Below are 20,068 nucleotides of genomic sequence, written 5' to 3' on the forward strand. Positions count from 1 at the left end.
CCTTGGGGTGTCCTGTACACTTGTCCAATATTTGACCCAACCTGATTGACTCCGATGTGCCAGAAAGAAGTGATGGCTGTTTCCTTCTACTTTAAACTTCCCTAAGATATACTGGATGTGATCATTTTCTGCAATGTGGTCTTTTCTATAACCATCTTAGACAAAGCTAACAAAAAATCTGTAGAGACTACCCCCCTTAAATAGTGGGGTAACCTGAATTACAGTGAATCTCAGACTTAAATGACTATAGCTTGTTAGCCAAGTTCATCTCCAGATGCTATTTTTATTTACATTGGGAATTTTCTTTGACCTCACATGCGTGGGGATAATTATACATTTGTATATGCTTAATTAGTGGTGTCACCAAGAAGAAAGCCAAGTCCTTCTTTCTGAATGTATCAAGTGATACCATATGTGTCTGGCTTATGTTTGCAACAACCTTAATTCTGTTCTGCTTGTCCGCTTCCAGCTCGCACATCACTAGATGCTCTGAATAATGTGGTGAATAATGATATTTGTTTTGCATGACTACCTTTATGTAAATTCTATCCCCAGTGCTGTTTCAGCATCACAAACAAGGAAACATTGCAAGGTTTAGTCAAGGGGACCAGACAGTTTCAAAATAATGGAAAATAGGTGGATTATCTAGAAAACCTAGATAAACTGGGAAGTGATGAGTCAGTGTTGTGAGGCTCAAGATGGCTCAGCCGTGTCTCTGCAGCTGTACAAGTAGTTCATGGGATAAAAGGAAGATTGGGTGATGAGCTCAGGTAGAGATAGGTGAGCCAGGTGAGATGAGCCCTGTGGAAGGGCTTTGTGCCATTCACACGTAAAGAGCTGTTAGTAGGCAAGACTTTTGAGTTCTGCAAAGTCATGATTGATTTTTGCCTTCTAGGGATGTGGTCGAGGTTCTTCTGAGGAACGACGCGCTGACCAACGTGGCTGATTCTAAAGGCTGTTACCCTCTGCACTTGGCAGCCTGGAAAGGAGATGCCCAGATAGTGCGGTTGCTTATCCATCAAGGGCCCTCACACACCAAAGTCAATGAACAGGTCAGAAGGAAGGGAGGCTTTCTTCCTTTCAGCTACAGCCAGGCCTTGGCAGCCCCATCACCGCCTCAGTCCCGTAGCTTAGATCTCAGGGAACCAGTTCTTCTGTGGCCTAGAGTGATTCCTCTCTTCTCAGCACTACTGCTTTCAGTGCATCAGGGAAACCTTAAACCATGAAGCGTGCATTTTATATGCATTTGAATCGTGCAGATAAAGTTATAAATCCTCACCTCATGCAAAATTTGAAATAACACAAATTCTGCCAAATTGCCTAGAGTTCATGTGAAACTGGTGGGCTTATGCCATCAACGTTACAGTGCAGCTTTAGCTGGTAAACAGAAATACTCCCAGTGTGTGTCAGTGCTGAGTGAACTATACTCTGGTTTTACGTACGTCAGAACTTGTGAAAGTGGAAGTACTCATGCTATTGCTGATAAATGAGCTCACAAAAACAGACGTGGAGGTTGGATGTGATTGACAGAATGAAGACCATTTCCATGGTGTCCTCTAATGTGAATTTGAGAGCGACCATGCTTTGGCAAAGCAGAGGGAATTCTTTAAAAAGGCAGCATCTGAGCAAAAAATCCTTACAGTGGCCATTGATTTAGGTACTCTGAGACTGTACCTCTTCTTCTTTGTATTTATTCCTTTGGAAAAGTTGTATTTGAATTATGTAATTTCTAGTCAAGCCTCTCATGAAATACAGCTCCCTGTAGTTTGGATCTGAGAGGGTCCATTTGAGAGGAGATGGGCATTCCCTGTGTGACAGGCCGTTCTGCTTTCCTCTCTGCTCTGAACTGAAGTAGGTGCTTTCCTTAGTTGCTTGAATGAGAGAGATGCTGGCCTTTCTCCATAAGCCTCAGATTGTTTTCCTAATGACTTTGCTGAGAGGAGCTTTTAAAATTACCTGTAGGATTTGATCAGGGTTATTCCTCAAAAAATAGGAAACCACTCTTGTGAGCCCATCCGTCAGCAAGACCATGTGCGTTCTCAGTGAGCTGTTAAAGAGCAGGATTTGGATGCAGAGTAGGGCAGCTTCACTGAGAGGTGTGAGGAAGTTAAAGCAGTGCTCCCAGCTCTCTCAGTTTGGAGATTGTATGTATAGCTGTTAATCGGCTTCCCCTCCCCCTTTCAGGCTATACTTTCTGGATAGCTGAGCAACAGACGCTTAAGATCGTCAATGAGGATGTTTGTTTTATAACATTAGGAATGAAAATTGGTCTCTTTGGAATTGCTTCTTTAGAATCTAAATGCATTTTACTCCTCCTGGCTAAAGTGATGGTAATTTCTCTTATCTAGAGGAAATTTTTTAAGAAGTTTGCTTTTAACTAATATTCCTCAATGTTAAAATCTAGCCACCCATTAAAGTCCATTTCATTTAAGAAAATTTCAGCCACCATTTCTAATCCTGTCTTTGCTCACTTTTGCCTTGGAACACAGCTGCTTGGATTTTTGAGCCGCTTGAATATGCTAGCTTGTCCTGCTCACAATCACCTCCTGCCTGGAGTATCTGTTGATAGGTGGGACAGCAGCCCCGTGCTTTGAGTATCTGTCAGGCAGGTAGGAGGTGGGTGGGGCAGGGGCTGGGCAAGACGTCTGCAGTAGCCTGAAGAACCTGATGGGTCTAGGCAGTGGTCACAAGCACTACATTGATTTATTAAAAACCGTTAATGTTGTTCCAGTTGGATGCTTGGATCAGAGTGGGTGATGAGCGCTGTGCCCTGGAGGTTGTCTTCCCCATTAACTTCTCCTTGAGGCACCCCGAGGGCAGATCCAAGTTGCTCTAGTGTTGGGCCCTCTCGGGGCTGTGCATTGCTTTGATATATTTCATCCATTTTACCATCACATTTTCTTTTCCTCTCCTTTTTATAGAATGCTCTTGAGATCAAAGAACTCAAAAAGTACGGCCCCTTTGACCCTTATATCAATGCCAAGGTGTGTACTTTGCTGCCAGGATTTCTCTGCATTATTTCTCCAAGCTGCACTTTCTCTTCAGTCCTCTCTGGCTTCTACTCTTACCCATTCAGGCTCCTCTTCATCTTCCTGACTGTTGTCTGCTTCAGCCCATCTGCTTTTGGCTTGCCTGGGAACGGGAAAATGCCGCTTCAGTGGGTTTGTTTTTGTTTTTAAAACCCATACCAAAACTGAAGAGGTTAGATGCTTTTCCTGAAATGTCTGAAAAGCTTAAAAGTGGCAGAAGTGGGGAAAGAGAAGGGACCATATTATATGCATAATTTATTATTACGATTTCTGAAATCATTTAGATTTAAAAAATGTCACGCAAGTTAGCCTACTTTTTAAAAGCGCAGAAAATGATTAAATTGTACTTCTTAGAATAAAAAGACTCTTTTTTAGTTTGCTTTCTGTATTTCTTATGATGTGAAACTGCCTGTGGTGGAGGTGTGGGAGAAGGGCATGGGTGATTCCATTTTATTCTTCAAAGCTGCTGGTGCTGCTCCCCTCTCATTTCCTTGAGTTTGTGCCTGGGGCTTTAAAGCCTCATCCCTTCTCCCCAGCCCTTAGCTTCTCTCGCTGCTTGGTCACTCTTGGCCCTTGGAGGGGTCAGAAATGGGAAATGAAGTTGCAGGGCCAAGCAGGGCACTTTCCTTGAGTCTCCCTCCCAGTGAAGCTGATAGGCCTGGGGATGACTACCCAGCTGGCTGCCTCGGGCCTTTCCCACCTCCAGGGTCAGAGCTCATGGGTTGGGCGGTGGTGTTAGCCTCTGTCCTCTGTGCTTTTACCTGCTGTTTTGTTGTTTTTTTTTTTTTAACCAAAACATTTATTGAGTTATAGTCATTTTACAATGTTGTGTCAAATTCCAGTATAGAGCTCAATTTTTCAGTTATACAGAAACAGACGTGTATTCATTGTCACATTTTTTTTTCGCTGTGAGCTACCACAAGATCTTGTGTATATTTCCCTGTGCTATACAGTATAATCTTGTTTATCTATTCTACATATGCATGTCAGTATCTACAAATTTTGAACTCCCAGTCTATCCCTTCCCACCCTTCACCTGCTGTTTTTGACTCAGGTTTTCATTCAGATGAGGTTTACTTTTTGGCAACAGTCTGGAGTTTGGCAACAGTCACTGCATTATTCACATCAGCTACCTTTCACTTGCCCTAAATACAGCATCCACTGGGAAGGGAAACATAAGGTCCTTCTGCATGTTGCAAATGCAAGGCAGATACTCCATGTTTTTCTTTGAGAAACACTGATTTAGCAAATGAAGCTCCTATGGGCTGGACCTTGGCAGGCTCTATGGGAGATTTCCTTCAACTGTTGAGCCCCAGTGATGGAGAATCAGTTTGATCTGGGGTGGTGGAACAGGTTAGCTTTTGTTTTTGGCTCACTCTTTGACTTCTGTTTTCTAATCTTCAAAATAGGAAGATATTCTATCTTCTCTTTCGGGGAGCTGTGTGGCAGAGTGGAAAACTCACAGGTCAAGGTCTTCCGAGACAGACGCAAGTTTGGATTCTGTGCTGCCACTTACTGGTGTTGACTTGAACAAGTTACTTAATTTCTCTGAGCCTCAGTTTCCTCTTCTGTAAAATGGGGTATCCCATTTACCTTGCTGGATTGTTTTGGAGTTCAAATAAGATAATGTACAGGAAGTAAAAATGTCTAGTAATATTTGAGGTCCTAATTTTAAAAGGTATATACCATGTGGTATTTCTGAAAGGGCATTCTGGAATTTGATCTTTGTTACTGGTGGGTGAAACTTAATGCAACATTGTTTGACTAGTCTCTTCAGAGTTTTGTTTTGTGAGGAGGCACCTTGAAGTGATCATTTTCCCACTTGGTGGTTAGTTTAATTAGCTTATAGAGCTCTGATTAAAGGGTAAGACTTTGGTTCTTAAAAGCACATTTTCCTGTCCCTTGATTTTGCACACAAAGAAGAAGTTTAGCCTAAATGGAGTATGGACGTACTTCAGAGTCTTCCCTCAGTATTCGTGAGAGTATTGGTTCTAGGACCCCTGTGGATAGCACACTCAAATCCCTTGTATAAAATGGTATAGTATTTGCATATAACCTACTTACATTCTGTCTTATACCTTAAATCATCTTCAGATTATTTATAATACCTAGTACAATATACATGCTATGTAAATAGTTGCCACGTGGCAAATTTATGTTTTGCTTTTTGGAACTTTCTGGATTTTTCCCCCCAATATTTTTGATCCACAGTTGGTTGACTCTCCAGGGGCAGAACCCATGGATTCGGAGAGCCGACTCTACTATCCTTTGCCTCCAACCTGCCCACCACGCCCTCAAAGGCCAAATTATGTGAACTCCATTAAAGGATAAAGCTGTTTGGGTTGTGCCAAGAATGCAACGTCTTCTTGGGCTGATTCAATTCTAACCTCCCTGGGTTCTATGCTGACTCAGGGATTTTTATTGACCTGGCGTGTCTAGGAATTGTTTGTGCTAAAGTGCTTGTGTTTGCTAAGTCCTGTCAGGCACCTGTAGAAATTAAGAAGTTCAGATGCCTTTCCTGGGAGCAGAGATAGTTTTCGTGAGGTTTTATCTTCTTCAACATTTGGAGCCTTTCCTGTTTTAGCAAGTCAGCATAAACCAGTCCAAATGTAAGTCATCCTTAGATAAGGTGGAACTACTAAGATTGTTTATTTACCCCCTTTTAAAACAATTTTATCGTAGTCTGAATATCATAAGATGAGCAGTAGTCGAATCAGTTTTATGATATATCTACTTTTCTGTACACTTAAAAATAATCTACAGTTTTAGATCTAGAAGAGACTTGGAAACTGTCTAGACCAGTTGTCTCCACATACTGGTCAGCTTGTCTGATTGCATGGGAATAACCCAGAAAGCTCCCCCCCCCCCGCCCCATTTATTTAGGAGTTCTTTTTTTTTTTAATTTTATTAAAGTATAGTCAGTTACAATATGTCAATTTCTGGTGTACAGTGTAATGTCCCAGTCATGCATATATGTATACATATATTCGTTTTCGTATTCTTTTTCATTAAAGGCTATTACAAGGTATTGAATATAGTTCTTTGTGCTGTACAGAAGAATTTTGTTTTTTTAATCTATTTTTAACCCAGCAAGCTTTGATAACACTTTTTATTTTGAAAAAATTTCCAACTTACAAAAAGTGGCAGGAACAATGCAATGAACTGCAGTGTACTGTTCTCCTAGACTCATCACCTGTTCCCCTTTCATCACATTGAGGACACTCACACCATCCCTCTCCCTTTCTCTCTCTCTGTTATATATATGTAATTATTGTTGTAGTCGATGATAAACTATTTGAGATTAAGTCATGGACATCATGACTCTTTAACCCCAGATACTTCAGCAAGGACATTCACTTGGCATAACCACAATACAATGATCAAATTCAGAAAATTCAACATTGGTACCATACTGTTATGTAGAATCCATGTTCAGATTTCGCCTGTTGTCTCAACAGTGTCCTTTAGAGCAGTTTCTTTTTCTGGTCCAGGACTTGGTTCATAGTCATGCCTAGTCTGGAGCCTTTCTTAGTTGTTCATGACATTGCTATTTTTGAAGCGCATAGGCCAGTTGTTTTCAGACTGTCCCTCTTTTTGAGTTTGTCTGATAGTTCCTCATGATTAGGTTCAGGTTACGTATTTTTGGCATTAATGCTACAAACATGATGTTCTGTCCTTCTTTTAGTGCATCGTATTACAAGGCACATGATGTCAGTTTATTTCATTCTTAATGATGATGAATGATTGCTTGATTAAATTGGTGCCTGCTAGGTTGGTAACTTTAATACCGGTTTGCCTGAGCTTTATCCTCTGAGGTGCTACCTTGGCAGGTCTGGAGTGGGACTCAGTTACTTTTAAGTTCCCAGGTAATTCCAGAACAAAGCTGGTTTGAGAACCACTGATCTAGGCTAACTTTCCACCAAAGCAGAATTCCTCTTTTCTCACTTGAAAAGCAAGCCATCTACCCTTTATTTTATTTGTTTGTTTGTTTCTCCTAGTAACAAATAGAATTACTGCTTGGCAGCCTCTTTTTAGATTCCACTGATTTTTGGTTTCTTATGTTTGGTTGGCATCTGTCTTCCTAAACGTTCCATCTGTTGGTCAGAGTTCTGCCTTCAGAGCTTTATAGAATAAGTCTAACTCTTCTTCCACATGATGGACTCAGTTCTCATGTTTTCCCCATGTCTTCTAAATCTCAGTAGGCCTACGTTGTCCTTTTGTTCTAATTTTGGTGTATTTCTAGAGCCTATACCATCGTTGCTACAGAAAGCTGTAGCTCCAGTGTGTGTAACTTAGATATCTGTCAACATTGGACAAGAGTGCAGCTGGGCTATAATCTAAGCACTGGGAGGTGATGGTTTTGAATAGTTCAAGGGGACAAAGGCCATAGAAATGTTTCTAGATGGTTTTCTGCTGCTTGTAGTTTGTGTTTGTGTATGTCTATAAAATGCATAAATACTGGGGGTCTCCAGATGTAAAGGGTATAGGGATTTTTTTTTTTTCCCCTTAGAACTAGTGACCATAGCAAGGAAAAAAATCAAAGTGGGTCTCAGGATGAGCAGGAATGGAGAGTTTGTGCAAAGACTTTGGGGGAAAATTGGGGTATTTCACCTCAGTCCCCTTCCTTAGTCCAGGTTCATAGTAATAGGATTCTGGGTACTCTTGAGGTGTTGTGAGCACCCATGGTGTGTGTGATTTAAAAGATGTGAAAAAGAAGGATTCCAGGTGGTCGGGAGTCTGTGCCTGCCCTGGAATCCCTCCCTTTCTTGTGGGTCCATGAGTCCAACACTTAGTGACTTCTTGCCCTGATAGTTCTCAGGCTCAAAGGGAAAACAGTAGTAAGAGCTCACTGAGATGGCCTGTGTTCAATCATTGAGAGATGTGTTCACCACAAACACAAACTCAAGAGTATTATAGTTCCCAGACCATGTCTGGCAAGACTGAAACATAAATAAGATGCTTCCTACACTGTGAGTATGAACTGCAGAGACATGGTGGGGCCATTTTTAACATAGGCAGGCAGTTTGCCTGGTAGTAATGAAGACCATGCCTTTCCCAAGGCAGCTTTGTGGTAGCTGCTTTGGTTCTGGTGAAAAACCAGAGAAGACTTTTCCCCCTTGCTGGATAGTGTAGAATTTTACAGTTCTTCAGGCCCTAATGAGAGGCTTTTTACAGATTATCATGGTTATTGGGAGACAACTTGGATGTAAAAGAGACAGCAGTATTTGCTTCAGAGTAAAAGTTTTTTGGGATTGGAATTTTAATAGGAATAAGCTGACCTTCTTGGCACTTACTTTTGTGCTGATCTTGAGAGGTAGAACCCTGAGAAGCCTCTATAACTTCTTGGAGTTGCACCTCTGCCCCTGGATATCTCTGCAGGAGGGTCCTGTGAGTCTTCATTGCTGTAGCTGTCTTTTCTTTTCATGAGAAAGTGAAGTGAACAGCTCTGAGTATTTTCAAGCCATAGCTTAATAGGAAATGGGCACATGAATGGCCTGAATGGTTTGTTTGGCACAGGGAATCCCAAGGATTTACTTCCTGCCCAGCATTTCTCCTTCCCTCCAGACTTTCGGGTTGACAGGAATCCGTCCCTTGGGCCCAGTTGGGTCACAGATGGCCATTGCTAACCCATTGTGTTCTGTGGCCAGGAAAGTCTGTCTGCACTTTCTCAGCAGCTGCTCGCTTTGAGCTGTGTTAGAGCTCAGTGCTGCTTCCTCTGTTTATCTGTGTGCATTTATCTTTGCATGTGGCTCCTGCTACCACCCTTTCTGTCCTTGTTTCATTTACAGTTTTTCCTTTGCTATCATTCTGGCCTCTTGCGGCCTTGTTCCCAGTTGCTCTGGCTCTTTTTCTGATACACTTGATGTAGCTGGAAAAAATGATGCAGTCAAATGCCAGATCAAAAGCAGATGGAATTGCATGCATGTTTGTAACTCCTAGTCTGTTACTTTTAATGTCATTAATAGAATTAAAGGAATTGGGGAAACATTTAATTTTTACCTTTTGACCACTGAAAGGTGCACAATATTGACCTGAAGGACACACATCCTCAGAAACTTTGTTTTCCCAGAGTGGCAGAAGCCTCCTGGATAAATTCAGGAATCTCAAAATCTTGTGGGAGAATCATCCTTTTTGATAGTGCCTCTAAAAAAAGAGAGAGATCATGGAAATTACTTTATTCCTTCTCTAGTTACACTTTGTCAGTAGTAGTAAAAGGCAGAATTAACATTTTGCTTCTGATTGAGAAAGCACAAATTTCTGTTTTATCACAGGTGCTACCTTTAATTTGAAACAAAATTGGCGTTAGAGGACCATGAGTTCGTGAATTTGAATTAATGGCATTGTTACAATTTTGAATATTTTGCACCTCTCACACAAATGAAACATTCCAACTTTCTGGTGTCTGATTGTATCTTTCTTACCTAAGAAACACTTCCCTGCATAGCTGTAGATGCTGCATGGGTTGATTGGTACGGGCTCCTGGAGTAGGCTCAGGGCAGCATCAGGGTCCCGTGTTCCTGTGACTGAGCTCAAGTGCTTCTGTCCCCTGGAAATGGCTGTTAGCTGATGTGTTGAGAGTGATTTTTGATGCTCTGCTGTTAGCTTTCATTGTTGGCTGATTGATTTGCATGCAAGAAGCTACGCAGATGACAAACTCTTTCAAAAAAGCTTCTGTGTGAGGCAGTGGATGGTCAACAAATCCAGAATCAGAACCACAGGGTTGGCTGAATAGAAATTGTAAAACCAGTTGAAGTTTAAAATGAATCAATGGCAGTGATGTTATGGGCATCCACTGTGCCAGGGCTTCCACCTGAGGCCCGCCATGTTCCCTGGTCAGCTCTCCTTGTGGTCTGGAGACACTGCTTCACGGCACAGAGGAGACCGCGAATGCTGAGGAGATGACTGCTCCCCTCTTGCGGTACCTGGGGCAAGATGAGGGTAATTGGGGCAGTCGGGCTTGTTTGCAGGAGAATCTGACTGGATTCTGACTTAGTTCTATTAGTCCCCAAGTATTGCTGCTATTTTTCTCATTTAAATTTCAGTGGTTTTACGTGTGATTGTCCCAGTCATCCACCTGTCTGCTAGTCACCTTTCTGATGTCACCCGCCTGTTAACTCTTTAGAACAATGACAACGAGACGGCCCTGCATTGTGCAGCACAGTACGGCCACACGGAGGTGGTAAAGGTCCTCTTAGAGGAGCTCACTGACCCCACCATGCGCAACAACAAATTCGAGACACCCCTGGACCTGGCCGCGCTCTACGGGCGACTGGAGGTGGTGAAGATGCTCCTCAACGCGCACCCCAACCTCTTGAGCTGCAACACTAAGAAGCACACCCCTCTGCACTTGGCAGCGAGGAACGGCCACAGAGCTGTGGTCCAGGTCCTCCTGGATGCCGGCATGGATAGCAACTACCAGGTAGCGGGGCAGATGTACCAGCCAGGCCCAAGGGGCTCAGTCATTGTGGAAAAGGCACAAGTGCCATGCAGCTGGGCTGTGTGCCTGTTTAGCACATCGGCGCACGTCACGTGTCAGATGCTTCCATTCGCTGACTCATTGTAGTGTGAGACTTTAGAGATAAAGGACCTCCTCAAGTGAGTCTGTTATTTTTTGTTTCTTTTCAAGGGTCAGACATGGTCATTATACCTTGAAAAGATGTGCTGATGAACTCTCTTGAGATTAGAATACTTTCATTCTCTTCCTTTAGGTGTGTTCTCACTCCACCGTTAGCACCTCCAGAGCCCCATCAGCTTGAGATTGCCAACAGGGGACTTAGCAGTTCCCTGTGTTGGTAGCTTTCTCCATTCTGGTTGGTGACCATTCCTTAGGCTTTGCATCTACTAAACCACAATTGAAGTTAAGGTGTCTTTCCTTGTGTTTTTCTTCTCATCATTCCTTCCACTGAGGAAGGTGGAATTTGAGGAGTGTCACCAACAGGTGGCTCCAAGAGTAACTGTGCAGTTATTCCTGGTGACAAATCAAACACCCCTGACCAAGTACGGGCCACAATTGTGGTTTTGGAATCCAGACAAGAAAAGTGGAAGAGAAAATGACAGAGGATTTTCTGTGGTTTATTTTATTTTCCTGTCCTTTCTTGTCTCTATCCCGTTTGTCGTGTGGAACTGCGCCAAACTGGGGTCACTGTTCTGATGACATCCTGCTCTGCGCTCTCGTTTGCTTTCCAGACGGAGAAGGGCAGTGCTTTGCATGAGGCTGCTTTGTTTGGCAAGACCGATGTGGTGCAAATCCTGCTGGCTGCAGGTGAGAGGTTGGCAGCGCTCTTGTCTACACAGCATGCCAGGATTGGGATCCTTCCCCCCACTAGGATCTCTGGAGGGGGATTTTTGCTGTCTGCACTTGAACTCAATATGTGTATGTCTCTACTGGTTGGTTGCAAATGTACAAATTGTTGAATAGCTGGATAAAAATGCTTTCAATGAAAATGTTGATTCTGTTGCTGGGAGCAAGAGGTGTCCTGGAATTTGACCCTCTTTGAGGCCAGCTTGAAAATGCTCACTCACCTGGTCCACCTGGTGTGCCTTTCTAGGGATTGACGTCAACATAAAAGATAACCGTGGACTGACTGCCCTAGACACTGTCCGGGAACTGCCTTCTCAGAAGAGCCAACAGATAGCAGCACTTATTGAAGGTATCAGTCCCTCTCTCTGCCAGGGCAACCAGGGGACAAGCTGGCTGACCCAAGGCATTTGTATTTGGTGCAGCTTTTTTTGTCTTTCCATGTAGATCACATGACTGGGAAAAGAAGTGCAAAAGAGGTAGATAAAACCCCCACACTCCAGCCATCTCTCATCTCCAGTATGGACTCCATATCACAGAAGTCTCAGGGTAAGTCAACTCTTCTCTGCCAGCAAAGGGGCTCTCAGCTTAAGGAATTGAACCTTCTTTGGCAGAATGGAAAATCTTAATTTAAGTAATGATTTCAGGGGGCTGGGAGTACTTAAGTTTATATTCAAATTCATTTTTTTCCAACTACTATATGCAGTTTTATTGGGCATAGCTTAGGCCTTGACTGTGGACCTTTTCTTTCCTACTTTATTTTATTCTCTACTTTTAGAGTTGGTTCTCTGATCTGTTCTGGGGTGTGTGGTAGATGGGATGATTGCAAGATGTATTCAAATCTCAGTGAATCCTTTTTTTCTAACACACACTTTAATGCTTTCAACATAGTTGGCCCACAGTGAATATTTGAGTGTCATCTGGCTGGTAGCTGTGTATATGGCAGCAAATGTGATCTGGGTGCTAGCTTGGGCAGTCCAACCTCTCCATCATTAGCCAGGATCCACCTTTTCAGGTTGATTGAGCAGCCTTTTGGATCCTAGGTATGATGAATGAGAAGGACAAAACACTGACTGACACCTCCCCCAGATAAAAATCATGGTGAGGAAGGCTAGAGAAACAGAGCAAAGCCAGACACTAAAAAGGAAAGGGATTTTTCAGAGGAAGGCAGAGATGTAAGGGTTAAGGAGTTCTCAACTTGCCTTTACTGTGGAGTCCTTGTCTCTCTCCCCAATCACACTTTTTTTTCTTGACCTTATAATCTACTAGTAATGGGATTAGTAGTTCACTAAGCTTTTAGCTTTCAAGGATTTTACAGTTACAGTTTTGACTATTTGCAAGTGACCCAGAGATCTCTGTCTGTAACAGTTGGTTACTTTGCAGAGTCACAGATTTGGATCCCGGGAACTCTGAGGCTTGTAGTTACCCAGTGAGTGAGTCTAACAGCAGCACAGCACTTCCATCTCAGAAAGGCTTTGCATTCTTATTTCGCTTGAGCACATGGAGGTTCTTATTAAGAATTTAAAGGATAACTGAAGTTTTTCAGCTATACTTTGCTCCATTTTGTGGTTTAAGTTTATGCTATCATGGTATTGAGATATTTTGAAATTTATGGAGGTCTTGGGAGGTATCCTTCATAGATGTCAGAGGTTTTGCGTATTGAATTAGAGAAAAATCTGCAGGTCTTGGGACGTGAAGAGCAGATGGCACTCTCTGTGTTTATTCCTGTTCATGGAGCAAAGCTGTCATTTATTTTCCTGCTCTGGGTTAGCACTGGTCAAATTCAGGCTTTGGGTCGTTGCAGCCGTGGGAAATCTGAGCCTGCGCTCTCCTCTCACCAACTCTCTTGCCTTCTAACCCCTCTTCAGGTGACGTGGAGAAGGCAGTGACTGAATTGGTCATCGATTTTGACACAAACACGGAGGAGGAGGGGCCCTACGAGGCACTGTACAACGCTGTCTCCTGCCATTCGTTGGACAGCACAGCCAGCGGGCGCTCGTCTGACCGAGACTCCGTGAACAGGGAGGCCGAGGCGACTGGAGTGAAGGCCGCTGGAGTGAGGCCTGTATGTGGCTGCACCCCGCACGGGGATTCTGCTGTCAGCCTGGGCTCCAGCGGGGAGCTGGGGAGAGGAAGTGGGACCGCCCTGTGCCAGCTGCATTTCAGAGGCCTGGGTCCTGCTCCCCATCTTCTCCCGGGGGCTCTCCACATCTCCCTCTTGCTTAGTGTGATTAAACCATACAAATCGTGTTGAGGTAGAATTTTAGTTTTTCCAATTTCAGTATAACCCATTTGTATCTTTCTATTACTTTTTTGGCCTTAGAGCAATTTAACACATTTTATTTCTGTTTAGTCTTTGTGCCGCTTCTGTCTTTGGGGTCTTTGCTATATAGTGTCTGTTTCTTTCTGGAGAGCAGTTCTGATGACGAAAGGCTGGCTGAAATAAGTTCCTGTCTGCCCTGAGTACATGCTCACCTTCCATTTGCCCTGGAAGAATTACCGTTTGGATTTGTACACATTCTGTATTCAGCAGGGTGGTAGCAAGGTTTCATCTGACATTGATTAGTATGGGGCCATTCCTGTTTTTCCCAATTATAACCCTCTAGCCATTGAAATAGTAGGTTGTGGACAACCCTGCATTTTTCCCTCTAAAGGTCATCCTTCCCATCTGACTGCTGCTTTCTCTAATACTTGCTTCTGCTTCCAGCCTTGTACATTGTCCTCCAGACTCGCTTTCTCCCCTGGTGTTTTAATTTGCACCTAAGCCTGAATCAATTGTCCTGTGGCCCTTCCTTTCTGCATTGTCAGGCACAGTGATTGGAGGTTTTGAACACTGCACTCTTAATAAACAGGCCACTGGTCTAAGAGGATCCAGTGATAATTCCACCTTGAGCATATTTTTAGGTGTCTATCTCTTCTTCCTGTTAGATGTAAGAGGCCGGCCCTTCCCTTTTTGTGCTAATCTGGCATATGATCATTTTGATGATATTTTGGCTGCAGGGTGATCCTTGGGCTTTTCATAAGTGCCCTGGGAATGGCCTGATGTTTTTTGGTGTTCTTTTCTGTTAGACTCCTTGCCCTGTCCTTGGAATAGTCCCAGAATTTCCGTATGGATTTTGGAAAGGCCTGCCAGTCTTGTGGGAGCCCCCCAGAGTGGGTGTTGTCAAGGATGGTGATTAACTCCTTGTCTGTGGTGAAAGCAAGTGCGTATGCTGAGCACCACTCACCTAGTGCTTCTGCAGACAAAGCTAGTTTCTCCCCCCGCCACTTCTTTCACTGTTAGGAACAAATGAATTAGGCAAATCCAGCTGAGGAGGAAGGCTTTGCTTTGAGGGGCACTTACAGGTGATACCCATTAGAGGGAGCTGGAGACTTTGCGAGAAGAACACAAGGTTACTGAAGTAGGCTTTGAATGACCAAGTTCCTGTGAGGTTAGCCACTGATTTACACAGTCTTCGTTCATCCCACTCTAGGAATCTAGCCTCCTATGGTCCTGCTAAGTGGAAACTGATGCATCTCGGGATGCATGCTTTGCCATTTTCACTTGAGTATGTTGTGGCTGTGCTGCCTTCCTGGCCCTTAGTAATTAAGTGTGGCCAGGGACTGTTCTACATCTTGTAAACACAGCGGATGGTATGGTTAAGTCAGCTTTGTACTTCAGGCCCCTGGGCCAAAGTTTTCATGATAGAAAAGAGACCCATGATTCTTTTTCCTCCCAGAGTCCCTGGTGATCACTCTTCCACAAAAAGCTTTCATATTATTCTTTCTAGGCTCCTTTAGCCTTGGGAAGGCTTCTAGGACAGGCCATTTTTGTTATTGTTGTCATGCTTGATTTTATTTTTCCTCAGCTACTTGAGAGCCATGGTTGGTAGCTGGTGAGATTATGGGTCTGCTGTGTTGGCTGTTGTCCTCCTTACAAGGTGGCCCTGGTATCAGGCTTGTTTCTGCACTTCTGGAGCACCGAAGGGTGGGGAAAGCAGACTTAGTGGGAAATCTGATCTAAATTTTAGCTCTATTTGGCTTGACCGTACAAGCTTGTTTTGCAGTCATTGCCATTGGGATCCATCTGGTTGCCGGGACTATGGGAACGATCAGTTTATCAAGATATAATCTGGAGCAATGAAGTATGTTTTAACAGAGAGATCAGGGATGCCACATGCTGACTAACCCTGGCAGCTCCTAAAACATGAGAAGCGTCTTTCCTTATAGATTTCTCTGCGGCTCTCACATAATTCAACTTTCACCTCTACCCTGACTTTTGAAAATGCTCTTATTCTAGCAACACAGCAAACTAACCCACTAGTCAGGGAATGAGCCTGAAGGCCAACTCCTGTCTCAGGTTTGCACTTCCTTCCCTGTAGGAACGTTGACTGTCAGGCATGAATAGGACTTTGGAGTGTAAACAATACTGAAAATACTGCAGGGACCATGGCAAACCTCTCTTCAGCTTTCTTGCACCAAAGATCATTCTGTGTGTTCCTGAAACTGTCTACGCACGATCTAAATAATCCCCTCCTCAGTGAGTTTCTTGCTCTAGGGCCGGGGGTGGTGAACTCAGCGGGGGTGGTGAACTCAGGCCCACAAACAGCTGCCTGTTTTTTGTGAATAAAGGTGTATTTGGAACACAGCTACGCCCAGTTATTTACGTATTTTCTTTGGCTACTTTTATGCTACAGTGGCAGAGTTGACTGCAAAGCTTAAAATATTTATTGTATAGCCCTTTAAGAAAAAGCTTGCCAACCCCTGCTAGGGCAGTTAACTGACAAATATTCCTTTTTTAAATGGGCTGAAATGAAATAGGGTTTTCATATGCTAATGATACATAGTAGTAATCGTGACCAAGGACAAGAGACCAGTTCTGAGCTTGCTAGTAAATGGGGATAGCACTAAAGTTTGAGCAGGAATTGATGTTTTTGTCTTTGCTTTCTTCATTACTTCCTTAATAACTTAGGTTTGTTAGAACTCTTTGACAAGTTGATTCTTCTGATTTATCGTTTCCTCTTTTTAGAGTAGACTGGAAATTGAGCCACTGGTTTTCCTACACTAGAGTTTATGTATCAGTATCATGAAGGACATTGTCTGACAAGGCAGTTGTGCATTTTCAGCACTGGTATTTCTCACTGTGGTCGAGGATATGACAGATATATCTCTGCTGCAGAATAATCTCTGCTACAAACATCAAAAAACAAAGAGCAGTGCTAATTGGTGTGTGTGGGTGTGTGTGTGTGTGCGCGCACACACAGCATTCTCTGTCTGTTTCAATACTAAACCCTGAGTTTAGTCTCAGGGAAGCTGTTTACATTATCCTTCTTAATTTCCAAAGGCTAAGATAAGAGTAAACCAAAAAGTTAGATTCTTAAAGAAAAAAAAAAAGGTAGTAAAATACTTATTCCTTCTCTTCCACAGAAGGAACGTCCACCGCCTCCAGCAAAACCACCACCCGATGAAGAGGAGGAAGACCACATAGATAAGAAGTATTTTCCTTCTGCAGCTTCTGAGGTAGAGGGCTAAGGGTTTATTCTCATCAATGCAATAGGATTTTCTGGAAAGTGCATCAAGTGTGTGCTATAAGAAGACTTTACTTTCTCATTTTCTTATCACCTCTTTGGATTAGTATATTTGTATTGTGTATATCAGTAATCCAGAACAGATCCTTTCAATCTCACTCAAAAGTACTAAGCAAAGAATTTTACTAGGGCTCTTTAGCAGACAGGCCAATTGTTGTTATTATTCTGCAAGTATAGTGGTTTACAGTGTTGTATTAGTTTCTAGTGTACAGCATAGTGATTCAGTTTTAACATATATGTATATATTCTTTTTCATATTATTTTTCATTATAGGTTATTACAAGATATTGAATATAGTTCCTTGTGCTAAACAGTAGGACCTTATTGTTTATCTATTTTATATATAGTAGTTTGTATCTTCTAATCCTAAACTCCAAATTTATTCCTCCTCCCCTTCCCCTTTGGTAACTGTAAGTTTGTTTTTTATGTCTGTGAGTCTGCTTCTTTTTTGTAAATAAGTTCATTTGTATCATTTTTTAAGATTCCACATATAAGTGGTATCGTGTGATATTTGTCTTTCTTTGACTTACTTCACTTGTATGATAATCTCTAGGTCCATCCATGCTACTGCAAATGGCATTATTTCATTCTTGTTTATGGCTGAATAGTATTCCATTGTATATACATACCACAATATCTTTATCCAGTCATCTGTTGATGGACATTTAGATTGCTTCCATGTCTTGCAGACAGGCCGATTATTAATCTGCCTTACCACATGGAAAGTAAAACATGCATGTTTTCTCCTGACTCCATTAGGCTAAATAGTCTCACTTTTCACTTTTGTACCTGTGTTGTCTTTTGATACAAGATGTAGAGCGTTCCCCTAATCACTGCTCTCTAGGCTGGGTCAGATTAGTGAGCTTTGGTTCTGCCCCAAACGCATTATTTCTGTTTTTGCATTTTCCTTCTTCATTCACATGAAGAATCTTCACCAGGAAAAACGTGGAAAACGTTATGAAGACTCAGCTAGAAGAGAAATAGAAGTCATGGGGGTAGGGGGAATCAAAGGAGGTTATTTGAAAAGAACAGTTCACCTTTTGAAAAAAAGATGTTATCATGGGACAAATAGTTCAACCTTCTCACTTAGGTATATGAAGAAAATCATGTTTTCCTTAACCATTAGTCTTCAAAATGCTCCTTTAACACTTCCTGCCATTCAGAGACTATGTTTATTGAGTATTTATTGAAAATATTGTATAATTTCAGTAGTTACTTTGTAGCTCATCTAATGCCCTGTTACTCTTTAATTTGAAAATTAGCTAACATCAACTAGTCAATTAAGTCTCCTTAATTTATCCTTAGAAGTTGGAGTTAAGTTTTTTTTTTTTATAGTACTGCCATGGACCATCCAGTGAGATAGATTCTTTTATTTAATATAAACACATGCAACCAGAAGGATGACTTTAGTTTAACAAAATACATAAATTCAAGGAAGCCCTTTTAAGAATGTAAAAGTCATCTTTGGAGATGGGGACGATTTCTATGCTACATACAAATTCTGTCCTTATTTCTTTCTATCCCTTAATTACAAAATGCTTATCATGTTTCAACTAAAGGGTCTCTAGAATTACAGCCTCTAGGTTAATAACACATTGCTGGTAGATGCAAGTGTGTGTAGTAAATCCCTACATGTTTTTATACAGGGATTTGCTTTATTACTGCCTTTTTACAAGGAGAAACCTAGGAATACGGAGCATGTTCAGTTGGGGCTGGGTTTCTGTAAATGCCTTATGCCACCTCTTTAACAAGGGCTTGGGTTAAAATTTCTGATGCCTAAGGATAAGAGCAAGGATTTTAAAGAAATATCCAATAACTAAGACTTCTTATTCTCCCAGGGCTTTCTAGAGCATACAAGTTGGCAATAATACTGTGTTGAGAAGTAGGAGGAGAAATTTCCCTATCCCTCTCCTGGAAGGGAGACTCTGTCTGAGACGCATCTTCTAGGACTTGCTTCCGAATAGCCTGGAATTCTGAATCAGTTGGGCCACCACAGTCAGTATTTGGAAAACTGAGAACCCTGGCTTTTCTTTCTTAGTGATGATTATAAGGACATGAACATAGAGATATGGTCTGGGTTTTCACTCTTTTAATGATCAAGACAGATTCTCTTTGCTGTGGTCTGAATGGATAGGTCGTCTCCAAAAGAGGCCTTTTTTTTGGGGACTCTGGTCTTTACCATCTTTATTTCTTATACCCTCAATGCTTTAATATCCTAAACCTCATGTCCTAGGAGGCACTGGCTTCATCAAAGTTCAGACTTTTGTATTTGGCAAGCAGTCTGCCCCAGTGTTCGTTTCCTTTTCCTGAGGCTTGTCATTGCAAATGACCCATAGAAACCTATAAGAGAAGCTGAGTATACCTGGCTTCAGGAATGCTGATCAGACAAATGACCTGATCATGAAACTCCCTTAAAAAACATGTACACACACAAGCCGTTCAAATGTTTTTGCCCTACCAAAAGGCTGGTGGTCTTCTCTGACTGACTGTCGTCTTCTCTATGCTCAGATGTGCTGAACGTTCATGAGAAGTTGCAACTGCTGTGGTATCTCTTCCCAGAAAGCTGCCCACACCCAAACTGGCCATTCCATTGGTCACAGTTAGGTGGTAACTGGTAGTAGCTTTTGTCTGCAGCAAAAAATATTGCTTCCCATATAGCAGAGAATATATCTGTTTGTTTTTTTGCAGGGTGTGGGGGAGTGGGGTTGATTTATTGCAGGCCCTGGAAAAAAGGGGAAAAAGAGATTAAGAAGCAATTTAGTAAAGAGCAGAATCCCTTCTGTTGAAAATCAGTTACTGCCATATTCACTGTGACACAGGGCTGCTTGACTGAGAGCTAGGAGGGCTCGAAGAAAAGCAGTTTATTGCTTTATTATGAGATTTTAATCCCATTGCTGGCAGAGGCTAGGACCAAGAAGAAAAGATCACCCTACAAGTTGTCTGGATGTGAGCAGGGGACATTCCTTAGACATCTGAAGGAGGGAAGGAATTTCAGATTGGATGGAGAAACCATACTTCCCAGAAAAAAATGAGGCCAGCTTGGTCTAGAATCTGGGGGAGTGAGTTTTATGGCCCTGGCTCTGCTGGGAGCTCTCTGTGTAACCTTGGGCGAGTCCATGGACCTCTCTGTGTCATCTGCACAATGAAGGAGCTGGCACCAGGTACTCTCTAGC

The 20,068-nt window shown here is 42.5% G+C and overlaps 1 protein-coding gene across 1 annotated transcript in view; it reads left to right on the forward strand.

Moving 5' to 3' along the window:
• ANKS1A (ankyrin repeat and sterile alpha motif domain containing 1A) overlaps positions 1–20,068 on the forward strand; it is a 176,518-nt gene that overhangs the window by 71,932 nt on the left and 84,518 nt on the right. Inside the window, 8 exon segments of the mRNA XM_032462880.1 lie at positions 896–1,052; positions 2,922–2,984; positions 10,153–10,449; positions 11,217–11,292; positions 11,579–11,680; positions 11,776–11,877; positions 13,197–13,393; positions 16,735–16,827. Of these exon segments, the coding sequence (XP_032318771.1) occupies positions 896–1,052; positions 2,922–2,984; positions 10,153–10,449; positions 11,217–11,292; positions 11,579–11,680; positions 11,776–11,877; positions 13,197–13,393; positions 16,735–16,827 (1,087 nt within the window).

The sequence above is a fragment of the Camelus ferus genome, chromosome 20 (genome assembly GCF_009834535.1).
Source record: "Camelus ferus isolate YT-003-E chromosome 20, BCGSAC_Cfer_1.0, whole genome shotgun sequence".
Lineage (NCBI taxonomy): Eukaryota > Metazoa > Chordata > Mammalia > Artiodactyla > Camelidae > Camelus > Camelus ferus.